General features: G+C 47.7%; 1 protein-coding gene across 1 annotated transcript in view; it reads right to left on the bottom strand.

The window, feature by feature from the left end:
• Positions 1-22,409, bottom strand: part of DCHS1 (dachsous cadherin-related 1) — an 84,366-nt gene that overhangs the window by 546 nt on the left and 61,411 nt on the right. Inside the window, exons 9-21 of the mRNA XM_072610124.1 lie at positions 22,143-22,300; positions 20,921-21,782; positions 20,558-20,797; positions 20,134-20,259; positions 15,346-15,555; positions 14,021-14,908; positions 13,662-13,775; positions 13,031-13,242; positions 12,672-12,826; positions 12,261-12,391; positions 11,829-12,112; positions 4,941-5,079; positions 360-4,199 (exon numbers count right to left, since the gene is read on the bottom strand). Of these exons, the coding sequence (XP_072466225.1) occupies positions 1,573-4,199; positions 4,941-5,079; positions 11,829-12,112; positions 12,261-12,391; positions 12,672-12,826; positions 13,031-13,242; positions 13,662-13,775; positions 14,021-14,908; positions 15,346-15,555; positions 20,134-20,259; positions 20,558-20,797; positions 20,921-21,782; positions 22,143-22,300 (6,146 nt within the window). The 3' untranslated portion in view covers positions 360-1,572. The remainder of the gene's footprint in view (positions 1-359; positions 4,200-4,940; positions 5,080-11,828; positions 12,113-12,260; positions 12,392-12,671; positions 12,827-13,030; positions 13,243-13,661; positions 13,776-14,020; positions 14,909-15,345; positions 15,556-20,133; positions 20,260-20,557; positions 20,798-20,920; positions 21,783-22,142; positions 22,301-22,409) is intronic.

Here is a 22,409-nt window from a genome sequence, read left to right as displayed (position 1 = left end):
AAGGATCCGGGGCCTTGGGAGAGGGGATTCTGGGAGCAGCTGAGCCCCCAGGGCAGAGTCCCCGCCCTGAGCTCTCCAGGGCAGAGATCTCACTGTCTTATCCCTGCAGAGTCCCCCCTCTCTGAGCCCCCAGCACAGAACTCTTTCTCTAAGCCCTTCCCAGGTCGGAATCCACCCCCAACCTTCGACTATCCCTAGGGCAGAGTTCCTATTTTTGATTACTCTTCCAAAGACAGTGTCCCCTAGCTGATTACCTCTTCCCTAGAGAGGCCTCCTCCTCTACCCCCCCCCCCCACCTCCCCATCCTATTTCCCCCAGTTCTGAGCTGAGCTCCCACTGACACCCTCCTTTCCACTTGCCTGAGAACCTTAGACCTCTGGAGACCCAGCCTGGTCTGCTCCTTCCTCTCCTAGGTTCAGGGAGACCAGCCCTGAAGACATCAGGGCTCAAAGAAGCAAGCCCCGGGCTTGGGGAGGGGGGGCGCGGGGAGGAAGGGGAGGGAAATGGAGGGACAGTGCGGATGCTGGTAGGAAGCGGGACAAAGAAAAGAGGGACCTAAGAGGCAGATTCTGGTAAAATATATTACCCTGCTCTATTCTGGGGAGTGGAGTTTTGTAAGATTGGGAAACCAGTACCGAACAGAACTGGTGGTGGGAGCCTGACCAGCCTTTCCTGTGAGTGCCCGCCCCTAGCTTCGTCCAGGCTACGGAAGGAAAAGAAAAGCCTTTCCAGGCAGCGGAAGGAAAAGAAAAGGCAGTTTGGGGAGATATAAGGACAAGTGTTGCTCCTGAGCCAGTTCTGAGAAGCATGAGGATGGTCATTGACCCAGGTCCAGTTTTGGGAGGTATACTGAAGGCCAGAATTTTCTGCTTTCTGGATGAAGTGTCTGACCATTTGGGAAGACAGTTAGAGATTGGATGAAGACTGCAGGACTTGTAGCCAAGGATGTCGGGTTCCAGAGCTCAGAGTTGGCAGATCTGGGGAGTGTGTGTGTGTGTGTGTGTGTGTGTGTGTGTGTGTGTGTGTCTATGTTGGGCTTCAGACTGAAGATGGGAGATCTAAGAGAAGGGAGTGGTCAAGAACATATACATATTGGTGTAAACTTTGGGCTCTGGGGTATATATGTGATAAGCCCAGGTCTAGGGAACAAAGACTGGACCCTTGGGACCTGGGGATATGCATATACTGATTCCTGGAGACCAGGGGATGTAAGCTGGGCCTTTGTATATGCTGGGCCTCAAGAGTTGTATACACTAGGTCCAATAGGCAGGGTATATATATGCTGGGCCCTGGGCCCCAAGGAATATATATGCCGAGCCCTGGGGGAATCTAGGCTGGGCCTATTAGGGCCCCTCTGTCAGGGTTGTTGACTGAATTTGTTATCTAGGAGGGGTTATCTCTGGGGAGCCAGATATTGTCCCCACCAGGGGGAATCAGTGGACCCTGGAGTAATTCCTTGCCCCAACCTAGGGATGGGAAAAGATGGAACTAGGGAGAGGTTTCTAGGGGACAGGCCAGTGGGCTCATCCTGTGTCCTCATGACTATGCAGGGGGCCCTGGGAGCTTTCCAGTCTAGATATGTAGCTCTGCCTCATCAGGGGCCTCCAGGCCAGGCTCTGCACTCAGAGCTGAGGCAGAGGGTCCTTGTGCCACCCCAAAGGGGGAGACAACAGGGGAGCGGGCAGCCAGAGGTGACAATGAAGGTGAAAAACTGGGGGACATGGCAGCTGAGGACAGGGATCCTTCATGGCTAATGGGGGAGCGATGGGTGGGCAGGAAGGGACCACGGACTCCTGGGCCCAAAGAGGAGCTAGCTGGCTTAGGGGGCACAGACTTGGCCCCAGGATGAGCTACAGCAGTGATGAGGGGTGGTGGGTCAATGCGGGGCGCGGGTGGGCATGGCCGTGCCTCGTCCTTGAGCCGAGCAATCTCAGTGAAGACACTGGCCAGTGGCTGGAACTGGGGACACCAGCTCAGCAGGTAGTCCCAGTTGTAGCTGCCCCGGAGCTCCTCTTCACCCGCCACAATGGCTGTTAGTGCCCCTGCTACACAGGGTTTGCCATCAGCTGGGAAACCATAGTCTCCAGGAGGGGCAGGGCTCAGGCCACAACCCCCTAGGAAGGCCCCAGCAGTGCTGGCAGCTGGTGGACCCTCTTCTCGATAGAGCCCTGGACCAGGACCTGGGAGCAGCAGCCCAGCCTTCCGGCCTTTGTACCAGGCATCAGGTGGAGGTGGCTCACAGGATGTATCACTCAGTCCATCAGCATCAGCGTCCTGTTGGATGCCAGAGTCCGGGCCACGGGCAGCCAGTGAAGAAGCAACGCTAGCCACTCTGGGGAACTCATTGATCATCCGTATCTCATCATCTTCAGCTGCCTCAGCAGAACCACGCCCACTGGAGTGGGAAGGATCCAGGGAGCCACCACGGGGGTAAGGCCCACCTGCGCTAGGCCCACCATATCCAGGTAGTGTCTGGTGGTAAAGGTGTTCGGAATGTGGAGGACTGGGGGCATCCCGCCCTGGTTTTTGCAGGGAGCTGGTGCTGAGTGGGGCAGGTGGAAGAGCGGGCCCTGGGGCTGCCTCTGCTTTGTGAGCACGGGCACGCACCAACCCCAACACTAAGGCTGCTAGTGCCAGTACCACCACCACACCCAGTGAGGCTGCCACAGCTCCCACTAACAGCAGGTTGAGGTCAGGTGCTAAACCTAGAGCCGTATGGGTTATGTCCACAGTCACAGGCACTGCAGCACTTCGGGCTCCAGGCAGGGGCCCTCGAGCCACCACCTCAAGCTGTAATTCCCGGGGTGCCTCCCGCCTTGCCCGGCCCCCTCCCCCAGCTTCACTGGACCCTGTGCCTGGTGCCTGACTGTCCACTCGAAGGTACAGAGCTCCCGTGGTCTGGTTGATTCCAAAATATGGGGAGGGAGCAGAAAGGGAGTACAGGACAACACCATCGGCACCTCCATCCTCATCTGTGGCCAGTACATGGCCTAGACTGTAGCCCCGACGGGCACCCTCGGGCACTTGAAAGTGGAATGAAGGTGCTAGGAAGACAGGATCATACTCATCTTCACCAGTTACTAGCACAGACAAGGTAACTGAGGCTGAGAGGTTCCCTGCATCTGCTGCGCCCACAAGCAGCCGGAAGCTACGGGTATGCTCATAGTCAAAAGGCACCCTTGCCCGAAGTTCACCTGATGAGCCATTCAATGCAAACATGTCCCAATGTGTGAGCCCCAGTCCTGGCCCTAATCCTGGCTCTAGGAGCATGTAGTGGAGTCGCCCAAAGGCCCCAGTGTCCTTATCCAGGGCATGGAGTGTGGTAACCAGTGTTCCTGGAGGCTGGTTCTCTGGTAAGCTGGCACTCAAGGTAAGCAGGGGAAAGGCAGGCCCATGCTCGTTGACATCTTGTACCTCCACAGTAACTGGCACCAGTGCAAAGTGGGCTCCAGGGGGGTCAGCTGCCTCTACCACCAGCTGATGCTGTGCCTGGGCTTCTCGGTCTAACTGTCTTGCCAAACGGAGGGCTCCTGAGCTTTCATCCAGCTCAAAGAGGTGTGTAGGGTCCCCGGAGCTGATTGTGAAGTGAACCAGACCATGGGGTCCAGGATCAGCATCAGAGGCGGCTACACGCAACAACTCAGTGCCCACAGGGGTGTCCTCTGGCACAGCCACGCGGTAATGGGGCTGGGCGAAGACAGGTGGATTGTCATTGACATCTTGCACAGTGATGACAACAAGGACAGTTGTGCTTCGTGGAGGCTTCCCTCTATCTGCTGCACACACAGTCAAGTTATACTCGGTAACACTCTCAAAGTCCAGTGGTTCAAGCAACACAAGACAACCCGAGGCCTGTGGGCCAGACCCGCCTTCTGCCAGGTGTCTTTCCAATTGGAAGGCATGGCCACGGTTGCCACTGATGATAGTATAGTCCAGTGTAGCATGGAGTCGGCTTTGGTCAGCATCTGTAGCTTCTAGGACTAAAAGTGTGGAGCCTGGGGACATGTCCTCAGCAACAGTGATGTGGTAGTGGGGCTGGACAAAGCTTGGAGTATAGTCATTCTCATCCTGTAGCTGAATATGTACTGTGGCCTGCGCTGTGCGCCCTGGCACCCCATGATCTCGTGCTTCCAGCACCATGTCCACTGTGCTCAAACCTCCTGGGCTCAGGGAGGCTGCTTGAATCATGAATAGGGTCCCTAAAGGAAGGAGTAAGTATATTAGTGGCAAGAAAAGTGCAGGTGGAGGAAACCCAAATTGGGAGTGAAAAGAGGCCAGTGGTCAGGATATGGCTGGGGGAGGGGGAGAAGTAGAAAGGTGAAGAAGAAACAGGTTGGAGAGAGTAGGGTGAGGAGTGAAGGCTGGAGGCCAGTAAGGGCACAAATATGATATTGTAGTTATTCATGTTATTCCCCCCCACCCCAATTATACTGAGCTCAATGAGGGTAGGAATCCACTTTGTATTTTCCCTAGTGCACACTATAGTTGTATATTAAATGTGTGTGTGTTCATCCTTCATTGCCGAAAAAGACCATGCCATCAGAGAAGTGATGACATGACTTGCACTTGACTTTGTTTTGAGTGAGGGAGGGCTGTGCAGGTCACCAGCCTTACTTTTCCTCCAGGGGCATCTGAATCCAGTTACCAGATATTCATCAGCATGACTGGAGGTGATGCAGGATGAAGCAATTGGGGTTAAGTGACTTGCCCAAGGTCACACAGCTAGTGAGTGTCAAGTGTCTGAGGTGAGACTTGAACTCAGGTCCTCCTGACTCTTGCACTGCTGCTCTATCCACAGCAGCACCTGTGTATTAAATATGTGATGAACGAATGAATAAAAATGGGGTAGGGGAAAACTGGAGAAGAGACAGGAGTCCAAGAGACAGGAAAGGGAGGGGACAGGAGGCAACTAGGGAAGGAGGTGGGGAGGGAAGTGGCACCATTGCTGGAGTCGACGTCAAAGCCCTCTGCAGCGGACACCAGGTGGTAGGAGATGCGGCCGTTGTCCCCAGAATCAAGGTCAGTGGCAGAGATGGTAAGGATTGCACTGCCTGGGGTTGTGTGCTCTGGCAGAGTCACCTGGGGGGAAAGGACAGGTGTGAGCATGACTAAGGGAGTGGGCTGGCCCTCTTCATTCCCTGAGTTTCTCCCTAGCTTCCTATCCTAGGCTTTGGAGCCATGGCTGAGGCTCCCTAGATGGGGATGCAAGAGGGCTGCAGCAACTCGCATACTTGTTAAGGGACTTACTGGGTGGTTAAGGTTTGACGAAGGCAATGTGCAAAAATGAAGGTGATCTCTGAGTCTTTGGGACCGTTGTTGCTAAGATTCCAAAGGACTGTAGGGTTTTGCCCAGGACACTACGGTCAAGGGCCCACAATTCTCCCCCATCCCTGTACCACTTCTGTGGACCTCGTGCCCCCAGAAAGGAACCATGAGGATCCAGCTCCTTTGGTGGACCCTGCCTTCCACTCCAGCCCTTTCGTTGGCAAAGCCCAAGCCCTCCATTTTGCCCTCCTCCTAGCCTGCCTATACAACTGTCCCATGAGGGTTCTCCTCCTAGGGGTGAGTTGGTGCTCCTGTGCTGAGCCAAATCAACCCATCACTTCCCACATCTCTCAGACTTAGGAATGTCTTCTGTGCCCCTAAACAAGGATGTCAGAGAAATGGTGTGTTTGGGGGACTTTGCAATCTTTTCTATCTTACCTGTTTGAGACCTATGGCTTCCCTATGTGTAAGTATGCCTGTATTTACCTATGCATTTCCTTAACTGTCTTTTCTCTTTGGAAGGCTTGATGTGGGGCTTACTTAGCCAGCTAATAATTAGATATTCAGTTCTTGGGGCAGTTGAATTTATGAATGCTACCCACTGAGGTAAAGAGGATAGTGGTAAGTTCCTGTATCCATTAGGTTTTTAGCCCTGATCTGTGGCTGTGATTCCCTGGAGAAGTAGTCTGAGGGGGCAGGTTTAAGATTATTCCTACCTTCCCATACAATAAATAACATTATACTGTGCTTACTATGTGCCAGGTGTTACACTAAGCCCTTTACAAGTATTTCATTTGATCCTCACAACCAACCTGGGAGCTGGGTGCTATTATCCCTATTTTACAGATAAGGAAATTGAAGCAGGCAGAGATTAAGTGACTTGCCCAAGGTCACATCTCTAGTCTGTATCTGAGGCTGCATTTGAACTCAGGTGTTCTGACATTAGGACTAACACTGTATACACTGTGCCACCTACCTGCCATGGTTAAGTAATTCTCTGTATAGTCCATAACAGGGGCAAACAACATAGTTTAGTGAGAGGGTGGTGTCCCACATTATACTGTTGACTCACAATGAATTTCCAGTTCACTAAAACACCCAATTTTTTTTCATGCAATTTATCTCCTAGCCATGTCACTCCATCCTAACTCTTGCAGTTGATTTTATGAATCTAAGTGAAGGATTTTTAAAAAAAAACAAACTGTGGTTTAAGTTCCCTGTTCTTATATTTCCCCCATTGTTGTGGCCTATAATGGTCATTTTGGATCCTGACTCTGTCATCCAATATACTGGTCATCTCTCCCAGTTTCAAGTCATCAGCAGATTTCATTATGTCATCTATGGGTAGTCTACAACTTTGGCCTTTGGCCTGCAACTTTTACTCTGACCACCTAATGAGAGGTTCTTATTTAACTTCCAAATGGCTGTGTCTATACAGAGTTCCAAAGGGTAGTTCTTGTAGGCCTTTGATTACTCCTGATGGAAAGAAAGAGCAAAGTAGTGAATGTGGGGGATTAGGGTGGGGACAAGATGGCAACAGCATCTTCTGGCAGATGAGTTCAGAGCCTGACAGAAAATTAAGTGGCCCTAATGATTAGTTCTTATAGGCCTTGGACAATCCTATTTGATGTGAATTGACCTATGGGAGTCCACAATATCCATGCCAGAACCAAGCCAGTGGTGTTTGCATACCTGATGTCAACTTCCATCCTTGGGGCTGCTGCCTGTGTTATAATTGAACCCACTATTGTCACCCTCTTGCTGCCAGCTTGCTAACTTTCAAACCCAGGCAGCTGAAAGAGGCCTGGGCTCAGCTTCCCTGAAGAACGATATAGGTGAGAGGGAGACTTTGTCTATGCTTCAGTCTGACTGTACATTCCTCAGCTGACTACCCTGTCAAAGGCTGCCTACAAAGAAAAACAAGTGCCACAAATACTGCCAGGATATTCTGCCAATGGGCCCCGCAGGACATTTTTAAGTCCCTTGATACCTTAGTCCTAGACTGATTCCTGGTAGCCATGTGCCTAGTATGATTTTGGACACTAATTTATGAATATATGAGGTCTGTAACTGGGCTAAGGACCCTGCTGGGAAGCCCTGCTGTTGACTCTCTAGAATTCTAGTTAAATCATACCTGATTAGGAATTGCCTTTGCAATCCTTGACAAATGATCACGTGGCCTTTGTTTGAAAACATCTGGTGATGGGGAAACTACTTTTTAAAGAACTGTGTCTCCCTATCTTGCTTAGACTGGAAGCACAGTGGCCCCTCACAGGATGACAGCGCCACTGATTAGAACAGGAGAGCTGATCTACTCCATTTCAAATCTGTGTCAGTTTACCCCTCCACCTCCATGCTGTTGTTGTTTCACTACATTGATGCTAAACTTAGTGTGGACACCCACTGGTTTACCCCACTGCAGCAGAATTCCCAAGCACAAGAGATCCACCAGCCTGAGTCTTATTAGTAGCAGGGATTACAGGTGTGTGCCACCATGCCTAGTGGAATTCTTTAGGCAGCTCATTTCCACTTTGGGATAGGTCTAATTGTTGGTAAGTTTTTCTTCACTTTCAACTGAAGTCTGCTTTGCTGTACCTTCCACTTACTGTTCCAAGTTCTGCTCCCTGAAACATAGCAAAAATCTCTACTGAAACTTGTCCCAGCAGAACAAGTTTTCTTGCTCTTCCACATGACAGCTAAATAAAGGCAGCTTTCATGTCTTCCATTAAGTCTTCTCTTTTCAAAGCTAACTGTCTCCAGGTCCTTCAATAAATCCTTGTACAATTTTTTGCCCATGTACCCCATTAATCTCCCACTTCTGGAATGCCCTGCTCATCACTCCAAAGGTTAATGACTATCTCCCCTAAAGGGCCGCTTTATGAGAAGAAACTTAACTGATATCCACAGTGAACTGAAAAATGAGATAGTGTTTTCAGAAGTAATGAGAAGTCATCTGCAGTTACATTGATGGTTTGAGGTGACTGGTTGTAATCTTTCTCACAACTGAAACAAAGTAAATAACTACGTATTTGTGTTATACTTGATTACACTGTTAATAAATTGGACAGACAATAACTTTACCCTTTATTTAATGCTAACAGACTGAGGATTTTGAAATAGAAAAATATGGGTAACCAATTATGGGAAAAGAGATTTCTCTATTAAGAAAATATTTAATAAACTGGGATGGTCTTTCCATGTGTTAATTTATAAGATATGTTTCCATTTGATAATTAATGTGTAAGTTTCAAAAACTCCTCTGAAATACCCTAGAATTTGGAATGATGAGGATGAATATGGTAAGGAGTCAAATAGTAGGCTGAAGGATGACTGACAAGTTCAACTCTCTCAACTCCATATGTCTGATATGGAGGTTTTCATCTGGGACTTTTGAATACTTTTTGTTTCTCACAGGTAACTTTTTCTAACTGTAATCGTAAATTACAATCATTACATTGTATTCATAAATTTCAGTCATTACATTGTAATCTTAAATTTCAGCCATTACACCGTAGTCATAATTGGAAAGTGCTTGACAGTGCTGCTGAAGTCTTTCCCTATTAGAGTATAAGCTCCTTGAAGGCAGAGACTGTCTCTGTATTTGCATTCCCAGACCTTAGCACAGTGCTGGCACATAATAAGCATTTACTAAATGCTTTACTATCTTTCTTTTCTTCCTTTCTTCCTTCTATCATTTAATTTCATTATTTATCACTATGCAGATTGTATCTTTAATGATCATTTTAATACTATTGATTGGCCAAATATAACTTTTGTATTACTATCATTTTGTAAATAGAGATTAAGATTTTTAATATATTATGATGTTTTGAATCATAAAAGCATGGGGGTATCCTGTTTTTAAGACTATTGAAAAAAGGTTAAAAGTATTGGGAAATCATGTAGGAATTCATAGCTAAAGTCAGGGCTGGAGAAACCCCTTAGTTGATATCCTGTGGATTACTTGATCTTTTGTATCATACAAAAATAATGGCTACACTAATAACAGATGACCATACCTAGGAACTTATTTAGACACCTTCTTCCCCTTGTGGAAAAGAATTGGTCAGGAGAAGAAAAGCTTTAGTGAGAAGAAGGGGTCCAAGAGTAAAGAGACTGAAGGGAGTTTTTAACTTTCAGGAAGAGATAATTCACTTATGAGAAGGACTACAGCTAACTCCCCTATAACAGAAAAAAATGGTTTACCTATGGGTGAGGCAAGGGCTAAATCTCCAAAATAGAACAGGAAAGTACCATGAGTGGTACTTCCACAAGAGGAATTTTGTAAGCCCAAACTGGCCATCTTCTCAGAAAAACCTGTACCACTGAGACAATAAGTATCAGGGGAAGTGTGGATCATCCCTGTGATTGATTGACTGCACACATGGCAGTTCTCTGACTTAGAGAAGAGGATATTGATATACTGATAAAAAATCTTCAGGAAGAAATATGTGGATTAGTACAAGGCCAGAAAAACCAGACAGCCTGATACGACATGATAAGAATGTCTGCAAAGCCTATAGGATAATTTCACTTATGGTGAGATTTCATGGGAAACATATACTACTTCTTGCCCTTCTCCTATTTAATGTGAAGGAGGAAAAGCAACAAAATTTATGATTCAAGTAGATGCTGAACTAAAAAGACTTGTACAGAAAGGGACAGCAACACCTGAGCAGATGGATGTATATGGTTAGACTGTAGCAAGTACACAGTGACATGGCACACCCACCAGATATGCATGTGACTTGTACAGTTCTGGAGACACAGTGGATATCACCACAGTTCTACAAGGTGATGAGCACAGTAAGCAAAATGCACAAGAGAAGTGCAGTTGCCAAGAGGAATTGCCAGGGGGTAGTCCAAATCTTAATGAACTCTAGAGCACATTCTTACGTATGAACTAAACAGGCAGAGGAGGAGGTCCCAACAGTCAGATGCAAGAGCAGCCCCAGCACAGTAAACAAGCAGAGTAGGAATCCCACTGATATAATACAATTTGGATGGCAAAGTTGACAAAGAATTCGTGGAAAGGTAGAACAGTGGACAAAAGCATTCTTTTGTGAAAGTAAAAGACGAGAGAACCAAGGTCCCAACAGTCAGATGCAAGAGCACCCCCAGCATAGCAATAAGCACAAGAATGAGCAAAATAGAAGATGTTAATCTTTTGTTACAACTGTTGCTTGGGTGAATCACATGAGTGATGAAGGTACCCAGAAGAGGAATGTGTGGTTGGTTTGTGAGAGGGAGAATGCCAAAGAATCAACATCAGGAAGTGAAGATGGGGACCAAAGATGGAGGTTGTCTGAGAACCTAAAAGAAGTAAAAAAGATCTCATCCTCAGATACAACAATTTGATGAGTATCAGCATCAGTGGGAGAGGGGAGAAAAGAGGGAGAAAATTCAGAATGGACAACACAATTGAATTTTTAAAAGATCTAACCAAAGAGGGAAAACTGTCTTCTATTATATGTGTGAATTAGATAGCCACAAATACGTCAAGCACTAGAGAGAATTTCCATTTGTTTCAGAACAATGCCCCCAAACCAGCATCAAGAAACAAATGATAATACATAAAGCCTTCATTTTCTTATCATCAGCTGGAGCAAGATGATGAAGTTTTGCTGAAAAAAACTCAAGTGTTCAGAGATCACTGAAGAAACTTGATAATGTTAGCTAGCATTTTATAAGCATTGTAAAGTTTGCAAAGTGCTTTATGCTATCTCATGTGATCTTCACAACAGCCTTGGGAGGCAGGTGCTGTTATGATCCCCATTTTACAAATAAAACTAGAAACCAGAGAGAAAAGCTTCAACATGTGCTATACTGAGGCTGAAGAAGAAATGGGAGAATGAGATAGAGCAAAGGCTTGGCATTTCTAGGAGTTCTAGAGTCATGCTTCAGATATAAAGAGACAGTTAAGTCCTCAAGATATCAACCTGTTAAAAAGTGCTCAAAAGAAAACTGTTGCATTGAGATAGTAGCTCAAAAATGTAGAAGCTAAACTTTTTTCCCCATGAACACAGAAGGCTCATGAAAAAGGTGATGTTTAAGTAAGGCAGACGCTGCTCCTAGGAACCAAATTTCCCTACCCATGATTAAAGAGGTCTCCAGTTCAGGCAAGCGGGAAGCCTGAACCAAGGTGGTGCCTTTCTTGCCTAGAATCTCAGCTATAGAATCTCTTAGGGAAGACAAACCAATGAGTTTAGAAATAAAGATAGTAAGCCTGTAACATCAACTAAGTAAGTTGCAGACCCTCAGAGTTTTAGAAGATTTGGGAGACAATTGAGGCCAACCTTCTGGTTTTACAGGTGAGGAAGCTAAGCAGGGCTGGAAGAGATTTGCTCAAAGTCATACATTGAATTAGAGTAGGAGTTGGGAGCTGGTGGCAATGAGACCACAAGGGACCCTTACTCCCAGGTGTTTCTGTTTAGGGGATTCTGATTAGGGCAGAGGAAGGCTCAGGAGAAACCCTAGGAATGGCTGTAGAGGAGTAGAGGGTGTGAGGGAAAACCCTAGGCATCCTCATGGAGGCTGTGGAAGAGAGGTGGGTGCAGACATACCTGATAGAGGCTTTGAGAGAAGGTGGGTGCATTGTCGTTGACATCTTCCACCCGTACCGTGAGGTTGGCACTGCCCTCATGCTGCCCATCATGGGCTAGCAGGTGCAGATGGTAACAGTCCTTGTGCTCAAAGTCAAGGGGCTCTGTGAGTGAGATGCGGCCTCCATAGCGTCCCACACTGAAGGGGCCCTGGGTCCCAGGCGGGTTCAGCACATACCACAGGGCAGGTCCTGAGTCTACATCGTTCCCTGTTACCCGTGCGATCTCTGAGCCTAGAAGTGCATCTACAGCATACATGAGACATGGGACATAGGTGTGGATACCCATATGGATGCTATGACAGACAAAGGACATGGGCCACACAGAACATAGGTAGAGACACTCACCCTCCACAGATAAGGATGTTACCCCCAGGCTGTAGGTCATACTTACCCTCTGGCACTTGAATCTCCCAGGGCTGGGGGATGGTTGGCCGATTGTCGTTTGCATCGATGACCAGCACAGTCAGTGTGGCTGAGCCCACAAGGGGTGGGGAGCCTTTATCCGTGGCTATCACCACCAGGCTGAGGGCACAGGGTCAGGGAGCACAGGTCAAGAATCATAGGATTGGGGTAATGGAAAAGGTGAGGGATCTTAAGAGTAGCTGGACCTTTAGGAAGCATGAGGACACTGGAAAGATACTGGGATAGGGGGAAACTCTGGAAGGATGGATTCCAGAGAGATACTGAAGGACATATAACATCACGGGATATAGTGGCAGGGTGGTAGTTTTGGGCAAGTGCCTGGGCAAGGGAGGGGAGGAATAGAGGGCCCATGGATTGGGGAAGGGAACTGAATCCTCACCGAGTCTCTGCCCAGATCTCTCGGTCCAGGATGGCTGTGGTGGTGATAGTACCCATAGCAGGGTCTATGTGGAACAGCCCCCTAGTGGCCTGGGATGGAGCCAGGCTGTAAGTAACTTGTCCCCCTGGGCCCTGGTCCAGGTCATCGGCCTCTACCTGGGGATGGCAGGAGGACAGAATGGGGCCCTGATTTCATCTTAGGCCCTGTCCCCAGCCTGTGAGTCTGATGTGGAAAGTCTGACAGTTCAGGCTCCTCCCCTATTCATGTTCTGTGGGGGACAGTGATAAGGGGCCCTTCTTCTTTCCCTCCACTTTCATCATCTGAAGCCCTTTCCTCCTCCCCAGTTCTATCCCCCCCACCTTCAGGAGAGGCCCAGACAAAGGCCGGGACTCAGGTACAAAGGCTGCATAGTGTGGCTTCAGAAATCTTGGAGCATTATCATTAGCATCCTGTAGGCTTAGCGTCAGCACCGTGAAGCCAAAGGAACCACCACTCTCTGCCTGCAGAACCAGCCGAAGTCTTGGGCTTGTCTCAAAGTCCAGTCCACCTGCTACTTTCACTGACAGTGCCCCTGGAAGATCATAAAAACTTCAGATCTTAGGGTGGCCTCCCAACATTCATTATCAAGATAATAATAAGCCTTGCAAGCTCAAGGAGGGAACTGCCCCCTACTCTTATCTCCACTACTACCCACTCTTGTTGGGATACAACCCACAGACTTCAGAGAGACACTAAGATTTTGAAGAGACTGTCCCAACTCACACTTCAGAGATCTTAAACCAAGATCCTTAACCACAATGACAGCATTTTAGTCAAGTATGAAGCTTTCAGACAGCCGAGACCCCTCCCACTTACCATACCTTAGACTTAGACCCATCCTGATCTCAGAGGTTTCTCCCTGATCTCAGGACAATCCATTAGATCTCAGACAGATACAGACACCCAACCCTTTAGGTGAGTCCCACCACCCAGGCTGCCTATAGACCCTACCTGTGCTGGGTTCAATGGAGAAAAGATCATGCTCATTGCCACTGAGGATGCTGTAGGTGATGGCGCCTGTGGAGCCCCCAGCATGGGTGGCCTGGGGGGACACAATGAGGGTCCCTAGGAAGAGGGGGGAAGGGCTCATGGGTGGAACTCAGGGGTCAGGATCAGATCCAAGGGGAAAAGTATTGAGGGATCAGAGAACGAAGCATCATAAGCAAGATTCAGTCAAGTCAAACGTGTTAGGGAGTAGGGGAGGGTGTGGAACAACTTCTGTGCCCTTGTTACCCAAACACATGCATGCATGCCCTGGGGATGTTTAATAGCCCCCATTCCCACCACCATTCCATGGCTCCTCTCCGCACCTGGTGGGGCATCCTCAGGAATGGCAGCCTCACTGCTGGGCCGGGGAAATCGAGGACCACGTTCAGTTTCCCCTTGTAAACCCACAATAACCACACCAGTGGCTGAACGAGCTGGGCGGCCCAAATCAGTGGCCACGATGAAGAGTACACGATCACGTGGGCCCAGGGCAGCTGGTGGACGTGCCAGGCGGATCTCACCAGTGTATGAATCCACAGAGGCACCATGGGGTGCAGAGCCTGCCAGTCGGTACAAGATTGAGGCATTGGCACCAGCATCACGGTCCTCAGCCCTCAGTGTGGCTAATACATGAGGACCAGAGGAACCTTGGCCCAGGGCTGTGCGTGTGGGACGCAACCGGAGCCTTAGGGGGCTAGCTGGGAAGGCAGGTGCATGGTCATTAACATCACGTACAGTAATGGTGACAGACACACTGGCACTGAGTGGCCCAGCTGCAGCTCCATCCACAGCATGCACCACAAAGCCATAGCGAGCTTGCCGCTCACGGTCCAGTGGAACAGCTGTGCGCAGTTCTCCTGAGGCAGGTTCCAGCAAGAAGGCACCAACTGCACCTTCACCCAAATAGTAGGCCACACGTCCATTGGCACCAGCATCAGGATCATGAGCTTCCAGCTGTAGCAACAGTGTCCCTATAGGTGCATCTTCAGGCACCTCTACAGCATAGGATGGTGCTGTGAAGGTGGGTGCATGGTCATTGGCATCTAGCACCATCACGTTCACTAGCATTGTGGCACTCAGTGTGGGCTGGCCTCCATCCCTGGCTGCCACCAATAACTGGAATGATGATTCTGCCTCCCGGTCTAGGGATCGTGCCGTGCCCAATGTCCCCGATACTGCATCTAGGATGAAGGCTCCTGATGGGTCACCATCTGCTAGACCAATCCACATACAGAGACAGAGGGACAGAAAAAGAGAGTTCAAGACAACCACACCCAGAGAAATAAAGATAAATGGCCAGATAGAAACAATGACAGAGACAATGACAGGAGAGAGGTAGAGGTAAGAGAACACAAGATAGAGGAGGAAGCCAGGGGTGGAGGAGATAAAGAGTGGAACATGGTTAGTTTGGCATGGGGGGACCTGTGAGGATGGAGAGGTGGGAAGGAATCCTATGTGAGGAGTGGAAGGTATTCTGTAGGATGGGGAAGAGTAATGTGGTCCTGTGGAATGGGGTTGTAACGGGGAGGTAACGGAGAGGGAGAAAGCAATTTCATGGGCATGTTGGGGAAGGTTGTACGGTGATCTTAAAGGCCCCAAAGAACCCATGTGGTAGGGAAGGCCTAGGCCGAGTTTTGATGTGACTTACTCAGTATTTGATAGTTAATCTGTCCATTAGGGCCAACATCAGGATCTGAAGCCCTAAGCACGGTCAACGTCTGGGGATCCTGGCCCTCAGGAACCTCCAGGGAGAGGTGGGAACTCCCAAAGGCTGGTGCGTGGTCATTCTCATCCTCCACAGTCACATGCACTGACACATGGCTCAGCAGGGGTGGTGATCCCCCATCTTGGGCATACACTGTAGAAATATACTGAACTCAGCATAGATCCTGTCTAAACTAGAGCAGGGTGCCCTAGGTATATACATGCACACACAGTTACAGGCCCACCTATATATACATCTGGGTAGATGCAGCTAAGTGGGTCCAGCGAACCCCTATCCTGATCATACACTACAGGTATATACTGTACTTAGCACAGATTCTATCCAGTAACTAGAACCAGTACTGTGACATACCCCTGGCCTTGGTTGTTAAGCATGCACCTACACCAATGTACATGCATGGACAGATACTGGGAGAGAAGAGGTACTGAATCCCCATCACAAGGGCATACCCCAGTAACATATACTTCCATACATATATGAACGTACCCCACTTAAATGCAGAAATGTGTCCAAGCATGCACTTGGATATGTGTTTATGCACCATGCTTAGTAGATATTCTGGGGCAGTTAGGTGGCACAGTGTCTAGAGTGCCAGCTCTAGAGTCAAGAAGACTCATCAAATCTGGCCTCAAACATTTATTAGCTGTGTGACCCTGGGCAAGAAACTTAACCCTGTTTGCCTCAGTTTCCCCATCTATAAAATGAACTGGAGAAGGAACTAACAAGCCACTCTAATATCTAGGCCAAGAAAATCCCAAATGAGATCACAAAAAGTTGGACACAACTGAGCAACAATACAAGTAATACATATCCCAAACCAGTAATATATAAATACACAAACACAAATATGCACTCACAAACATACGAGCATGTCCAGGCACACACCTGCACATATATGTATGTATGTTTACATATAAGTCATGCTCAGCGTAAATTATAAATCATATGGCTGTCCCTTGAGTTGTGACACAGTTCTACACCAAGCCTATGATACATACATACACGTACACATACACATACAGAACATACACTCTCAGGCATATACCTATTATACCTAAACAGCTAGGTGGTACAGTGGTTAGAACACTTGATCTGGAATCAGTAAGTTATGAGTTCAGATCTGGCCTCAGGCACTTCCTAGCTCTGTGACTTGGGGCAAGTCACATTTTCACCCTTGTCTGCTTCAGTTTCCTCATCTGTAAAACGGGGATAATAATAGCACCTCTCTCCTAGGGTGGTTGTGAGGATGAGATCATATTTCCAGCACTTAGCACAATGCCTGGCAAATATTAGATGCTTAATAAATGCTCATCGGGGGATGAATAGCATATTTTTAAGAGAAGGAGTGAGCTTCTCGACAGTCAGGAGAGTCAGATTCTGCTTTTGGCTCTCTCACTGAGTTGTATGACTATATTAGAGTCATTGACCTGTTTGTCTGCCTTCAGATTCTGTGAATTCAAAATGAGAATTAGGCTATTTGTCCTGGTCTTCCTTACAGGGCTGTGGATCTATGGATCAAATGAGACCATGAGATAAACTAACTAAGCAAACTTGTCTCGTTTGGGAAGTTAAGCTAATGAGACTAAGCTGTTTGAAAGAGGAATGGGGGTGCCTTGGTAAACAAGGGCTCCATGTCAACTTGTCACGAGATGGAGGGCTTTTTAAAAATTTATTTAGGTGTAGGTTGAACTTGATGTCTATTGAGGGCCCTAAGATTCTGTGATTTTAGTGACTGTGTTAGACTCTGGTAATGCCCAACCTGAAAGGCAAACAATAGTGTTGGGACTCAAAAGGGATACACAGCTACCTGGAGTTGGTAATTATCCCCTTGAAGCCATAAAGGAATTTGAGCACATCTAGCTGATAAGCAATGGAATGGGTATCTTTAGAAACTAGCTGTGGGGCTTCCCCTCCCCGACGGAGCCAGAGGAGTTAGCATGGCAGAAGATATTAATGGAGAAGACCATCTAACAGAAATTCATGATTGCCTCATAAGTAAGACAAATAAAGGAGTGGATTGAGTTGGTTCTATTTAACATAATTTTATGGCATATTTTATATTCTCTAGCGCCTAAGAGGAAACCTCTCAGGGGTCTGCTTGTGTTGCCTTTTCTGATTTGAGAGGGAGAAACAGAGGGTAAAATGGAAGCTTTGCATTTGCTTTGAGAAGAGACATAGCTCTGTTAAAAGCTGTTTTGTTGTTAGTTCATTTTCAATTGTGAACTCATTTAAGGTTTTCTTGGCAAAGATACTGGAATGGTTTGCCATTTCTTTCTCCAACTCATTTTATAGATGAGGAACTGAGGCAAACAGAGTGAAGTGACTTGCCCAGGGTCACACAGCTAGCAAGTGTCTGAGAACGGATTTGAACTCAGCAAGATGAGTCTTCCTGACTCCAAGCCTGGCACTCTAGCTATTGTGCCATCTAGCTGTCCATGAAAGTTGTTTGGACAAACTCTCCTAACTGAGAGCTGAGAAAAAAGTACAAAATCTTGCTACTTTCTATATAGCTGGAGAAGGAGGAAGAAACTGTTCATAGTCTCAGATCATATCCAAGAGAACTTAGCAGTTCTCTAGCTTAAAGGTAGCTGCTGGTTACTAAAAAAGCATAATACTTTTTACTACCCTGTCAAGGATGGCTTTGTTTTTAAAAAGTCTTTAAAGCTTAAAAAAAACAAAAACAAAAACACCACTACTTTAATGGTCCAAGAATAGCAAAGAGGCAGCTTGCTTTTCTTATTTATCTGCCTCCCTGCTGGGTTCCTATGTTTGTATGCGCATGTCCATTCTCCTCCTACAGTGTATACACTGTGTACAGTGTGTACATACTGTGTACACTGTTGGAAGTGTGACCTAGGTTTATGGATGGGTTGTTATAGTTTGTTTATTTCTGCTTTTACCTTCTATTAATAAATATTTTTATTATTCTTGCTTTTGCTTTGTTTTATAAATGTTTCATGTTTAAAAATCAATGGTATCATTGTAACTAAATGCTTTTGTATAAATGGAAAGCAGGCTGATGGGGGTCCTGGAACTACAGTAGTGATTAGTAGGAGTTTATCCCCATCTATATCAATGGATACCCCTAAGAGAGAGTCTGAATTGTAGCATGGCCATCCTTCTGGGGATATCATCACCTGCAGGGTAGTAAGCAAGCCAGTCCCAGACCAGGGAGAGAGAGAGCCCGCAAAGATTTTGGGGGGAAGTGGCACACTTTGGCTACACTGAAGAGGTTTGTGCTGGAGGAAATAAAATTTTGAAGGCATGGAGAAATCCATTCCCAAGGTATCTGAAAGATGATAAGATAACCAAAGTCTTGGGGAAAAAAAACCTCAGACTTCATTGTTATTTTTAAAAGTGCCCAAAAGAGAATAACTACTGGCCCATGTTGATACTTTATCATCTTTAAAATTTTTGTGAGAATAATCTGTAATTGCACTTAGTATATCCTTGATGAAAGGTATGAAAAGGCACTAGGTAGGCTTCTGCAAAGAACCTTTTCATAGCAGACCATATCTTTACAGTCATATTTGATTAAAATTTGTAAAGAAAAAACTAGCAGTATACTTATTATTTGTTGACAATTTTAAAAAAGCATTTGATATAGTTAAAAAATACTGTCTTAAATTCTACCAACAAGGTGTCTCTCATGCATAAGTGAAAATCATACACAATTCTTTCAAAGATGTAACAACACAGGTAATCTTGTTTGATATTATAAATATTAATCATTGCATAGAACAAGGGCTTGGGTCCTTGACAAAGGTTTCTGCATTGTTGTGGAGAATGTGTAGCATGACTTATCTGTCATACTGTGGATTTCTTTTTTGGGTATGAGTTCAATGAAAGGACTGTTAAGGTCTCATCCAACTCTACAATCTTGTGCCTCTGAAAGTGACCCAGAAAAAGGGCCCACATACAGGGCTGTGGTTTGTGCCAGCAGATCCTGTCTTTTGGGAATGGGGACAGTATTAAGTTTAGGCCAGGAGCACACATGTGCTTCTCAGTGCACTAGTTTGGGAGGTCATAATTAATTAATGGGGGTTTGCAAGGTGGAAGTAGAGATGGTTTTCAAGTGAAGCTTCCCTAGTTTTTCAGACTGGCCCCATAATTCAGAATGAACAATTACAAGGGACTGTGGAATTATCTTCTAAAGTATCATACCATTGTGACTGGGAATCCCTAAGGGCCCTTTCTTCCCATTTAATTTCTCCATGACTGTGCTAAATTACTGATGAGACCAAAACACTTGGATTGGCCTCCCACTTGACATCCCAAATGATTCATAAACTTTTAGAGCTGGGAGGGGCCTTAGAGCTAGTCCAGTCCCTTCACCGCACTGAGGCATAGAGAGAAGGAACTTTAACAGGGAGTTAATAGCAGATCAGAGACTTGAAGCCTGGTCTCTTGGCTTGTCCAGGCCTCTTTTCTTTATACCATGATTCCTCTGGCCATCATATATAAGAAATCTTTTCTCCTCATTGTGCCTTCCAGGTCAGAGACCTGGCCCAACAGGGGCAGGTGCTACGTATTGATGCCCTTACAGAAGAAAATCAGATATGGTCTTAGTCTCATCTGCTGTGAAGGAAGTAATACTCATTGTTACAAGGGGTCATGCTCACCATGGACTTTGTCAAACAGCCTCAGCACTGTGCAGATACCTCTCACACTCATCATGCAAGTCCCCAGCATCCCTTTCAACTCACATACCAGTCAGGTTGATCTCCTGCTGTTCCTCTCGGTCCAGGACCTGTCGAGTAGTGAGGACCCCAGTGTTTGGGTCCAAGGAGAAGGTGTTACCAGAGACACCACCATATGTCACTTGTCCATTAACACCTTGGTGAAGAAGGAATCAATCAGCGTATGTTTGGGGAGGTGAGATGAGATGACTTTTCTCATCTCTACCTTTCAAATCTGTTTCAAGCCCCAGCTCCCTCACATTTGTCCTGTTTCCTCCATCCCAGTCTATATACTATAAACACTATTCTTCCTGGTTCTCATTCCCCAGTGCTTGCCTCTCAGGACCCTACTGTTGTAACCCTTCCATTTCTCTTGGTCCCATCCCAAAGCATTCACTATGTTCCCATGCTGGTCTCCATCCCCCTGATTCTGCCTCTGTCCCCATGCACTGTACCCAAGTCAGGGTCGGTGGCATGCAAGGTGAGCACAGTGGTGCCTGGTGGACGGTTCTCAGGCACATGGACATGGTACGCTGCCTGTGGGAAGGAGGGGGCCTCATCATTGATGTCAGCCACACTGACTGTCAGCAACTGAGTGGCTGATCGGGGAGGGGAACCGTGGTCTGAGGCAACCACAGTCAGCATGTGTTCAGCTCGCTGCTCCCGGTCTAAGGGTCGTGTGATAGACAGTGCACCTGAGGGTGAGAACAAGTGTTCAGGGTTAGCTCCTAGTACTCATATGTTGGTGCCTGCCCCTAGGCTGTTCCTGCTCCCCCCATGAACTGCACCTCTCATCTCTGCCTCACCCACACACTTACCAGTGCTAGGATGCAAGTAAAAGTGTCCATCACTGTTGCCACCTGCCAGTTGGTAGGAGAGGCGGGCAGCCTCCCCCAGGTCTGGATCACGGGCTACTACATAGAGTGCCACAGAACTAGTTGGGTGGTCCTCAGGAAGCAGGGTGGTAGGGGGTGAGACAAAGACTGGTGCATTGTCATTCTCATCTGTCACAAACACTCTTGCTGAAACACGGGTGCTGTGGCGCAGGCTGATGTTCCGGGCCTGATCAGTGGCCTCTACCAGCAAGAGCAGGGCAGGGGTAGCTTCACGGTCCAGGCCTCTGGGGGCACTGAGAGCACCAGTGCGGGGATCTAGTCGCAAGGCGGGGACTGGGGGTGACTGGCGCAGCAGACGATAGCGTACATCACTATTTGGGCCAGGACCATCTGCATCTGCAGCTTGGAATGTATAGATGGCAGCTCCCGGGGGCGGATTCTCAGGCAGTGCTAGAGTTAGTGGGTCACGGGAAAATGTGGGTGCATGCTCATTCTCATCCTCCACACGAAGTTCCACACGCAACAGCCGAGGTCCAGCAGGGTAAACTGGAGTACCCCCACCCACCTCCTCTGCCCTCACAGTCAGGGCTCTCCATGCTGGCCCTGCTTCAAAGTCCAGTGGCCTGGCCAGGTACAGCTGACCTGTGGCTGCATCCAATGCAAATGTGCCCTCAGGGTCACCTCCACCCACCAGTGTGTAGGTAAGTACCCCTTGGGGGGCCCCTGGAAGTGCCACTGATCCCAGCAGGGAGCCTGGCTGAAGCCCCTCTCGTGCTGTCAGTGTCAGCACTGCTGGGGCTGCTGAGGCATCAGGGGCTACTGGGGATCTGGTCCGGGGCAGCACCTGCCAAGAGAAGTTGTGCTAGGCTAGGTGTTTGGGGACAGAGGCATATAAGGCTGAGAGATGCTGGGCATGAAAACTGAGATGGTGGTTTAAGGGTGAAGGGGTCCAAGAGGTTTAAAGATAGAGGGATATGGAATTTGGGGACAGAGGGTTTGGAGACAGTTGGTTTGGGAGATTCAGAGTTGAGATGGTAGGTATGAGGTTAGGAATGAGAGGTTTGGGAATTTGGGGGAACTAGAAATGATGAGATTGGGACTTAAAGTTGGGGGAGGGAGACTTGAAGTTGATAAATTGGGGTTTGGAGTTGAGCAAATGGAAGCTTTGACATTGGAAGGTTTGGGGGACTGGTGGCTCAGGTACCTGCAGGAGCAGCTGGAGGCTGGTGCTTCTGGGGGGACTTCCCTGGTCCTGAGCATTCACTGTTAGCACGTAGTGGGGCCTCTCCAATCGACTCAGGGGCCCAGCTGTGCTTAGCTCTCCAGAGTGAGGGTGTAGCAAGAATAGCTCTGAGCCAGGGCCTGGGAAGACAGAGAAAAGAAAAGGCCCAGGTCTGAGCCCAAGAGCCAAACAAGTGACCTGAGTCAGAACGCTATCCCCACAAAGCTCAGGCTCCATGATTCAAAGTCT

The sequence above is a fragment of the Notamacropus eugenii genome, chromosome 5 (genome assembly GCF_028372415.1).
Source record: "Notamacropus eugenii isolate mMacEug1 chromosome 5, mMacEug1.pri_v2, whole genome shotgun sequence".
Classification (NCBI taxonomy): domain Eukaryota; kingdom Metazoa; phylum Chordata; class Mammalia; order Diprotodontia; family Macropodidae; genus Notamacropus; species Notamacropus eugenii.
This window is presented reverse-complemented; position numbering and strand designations above follow the sequence as displayed.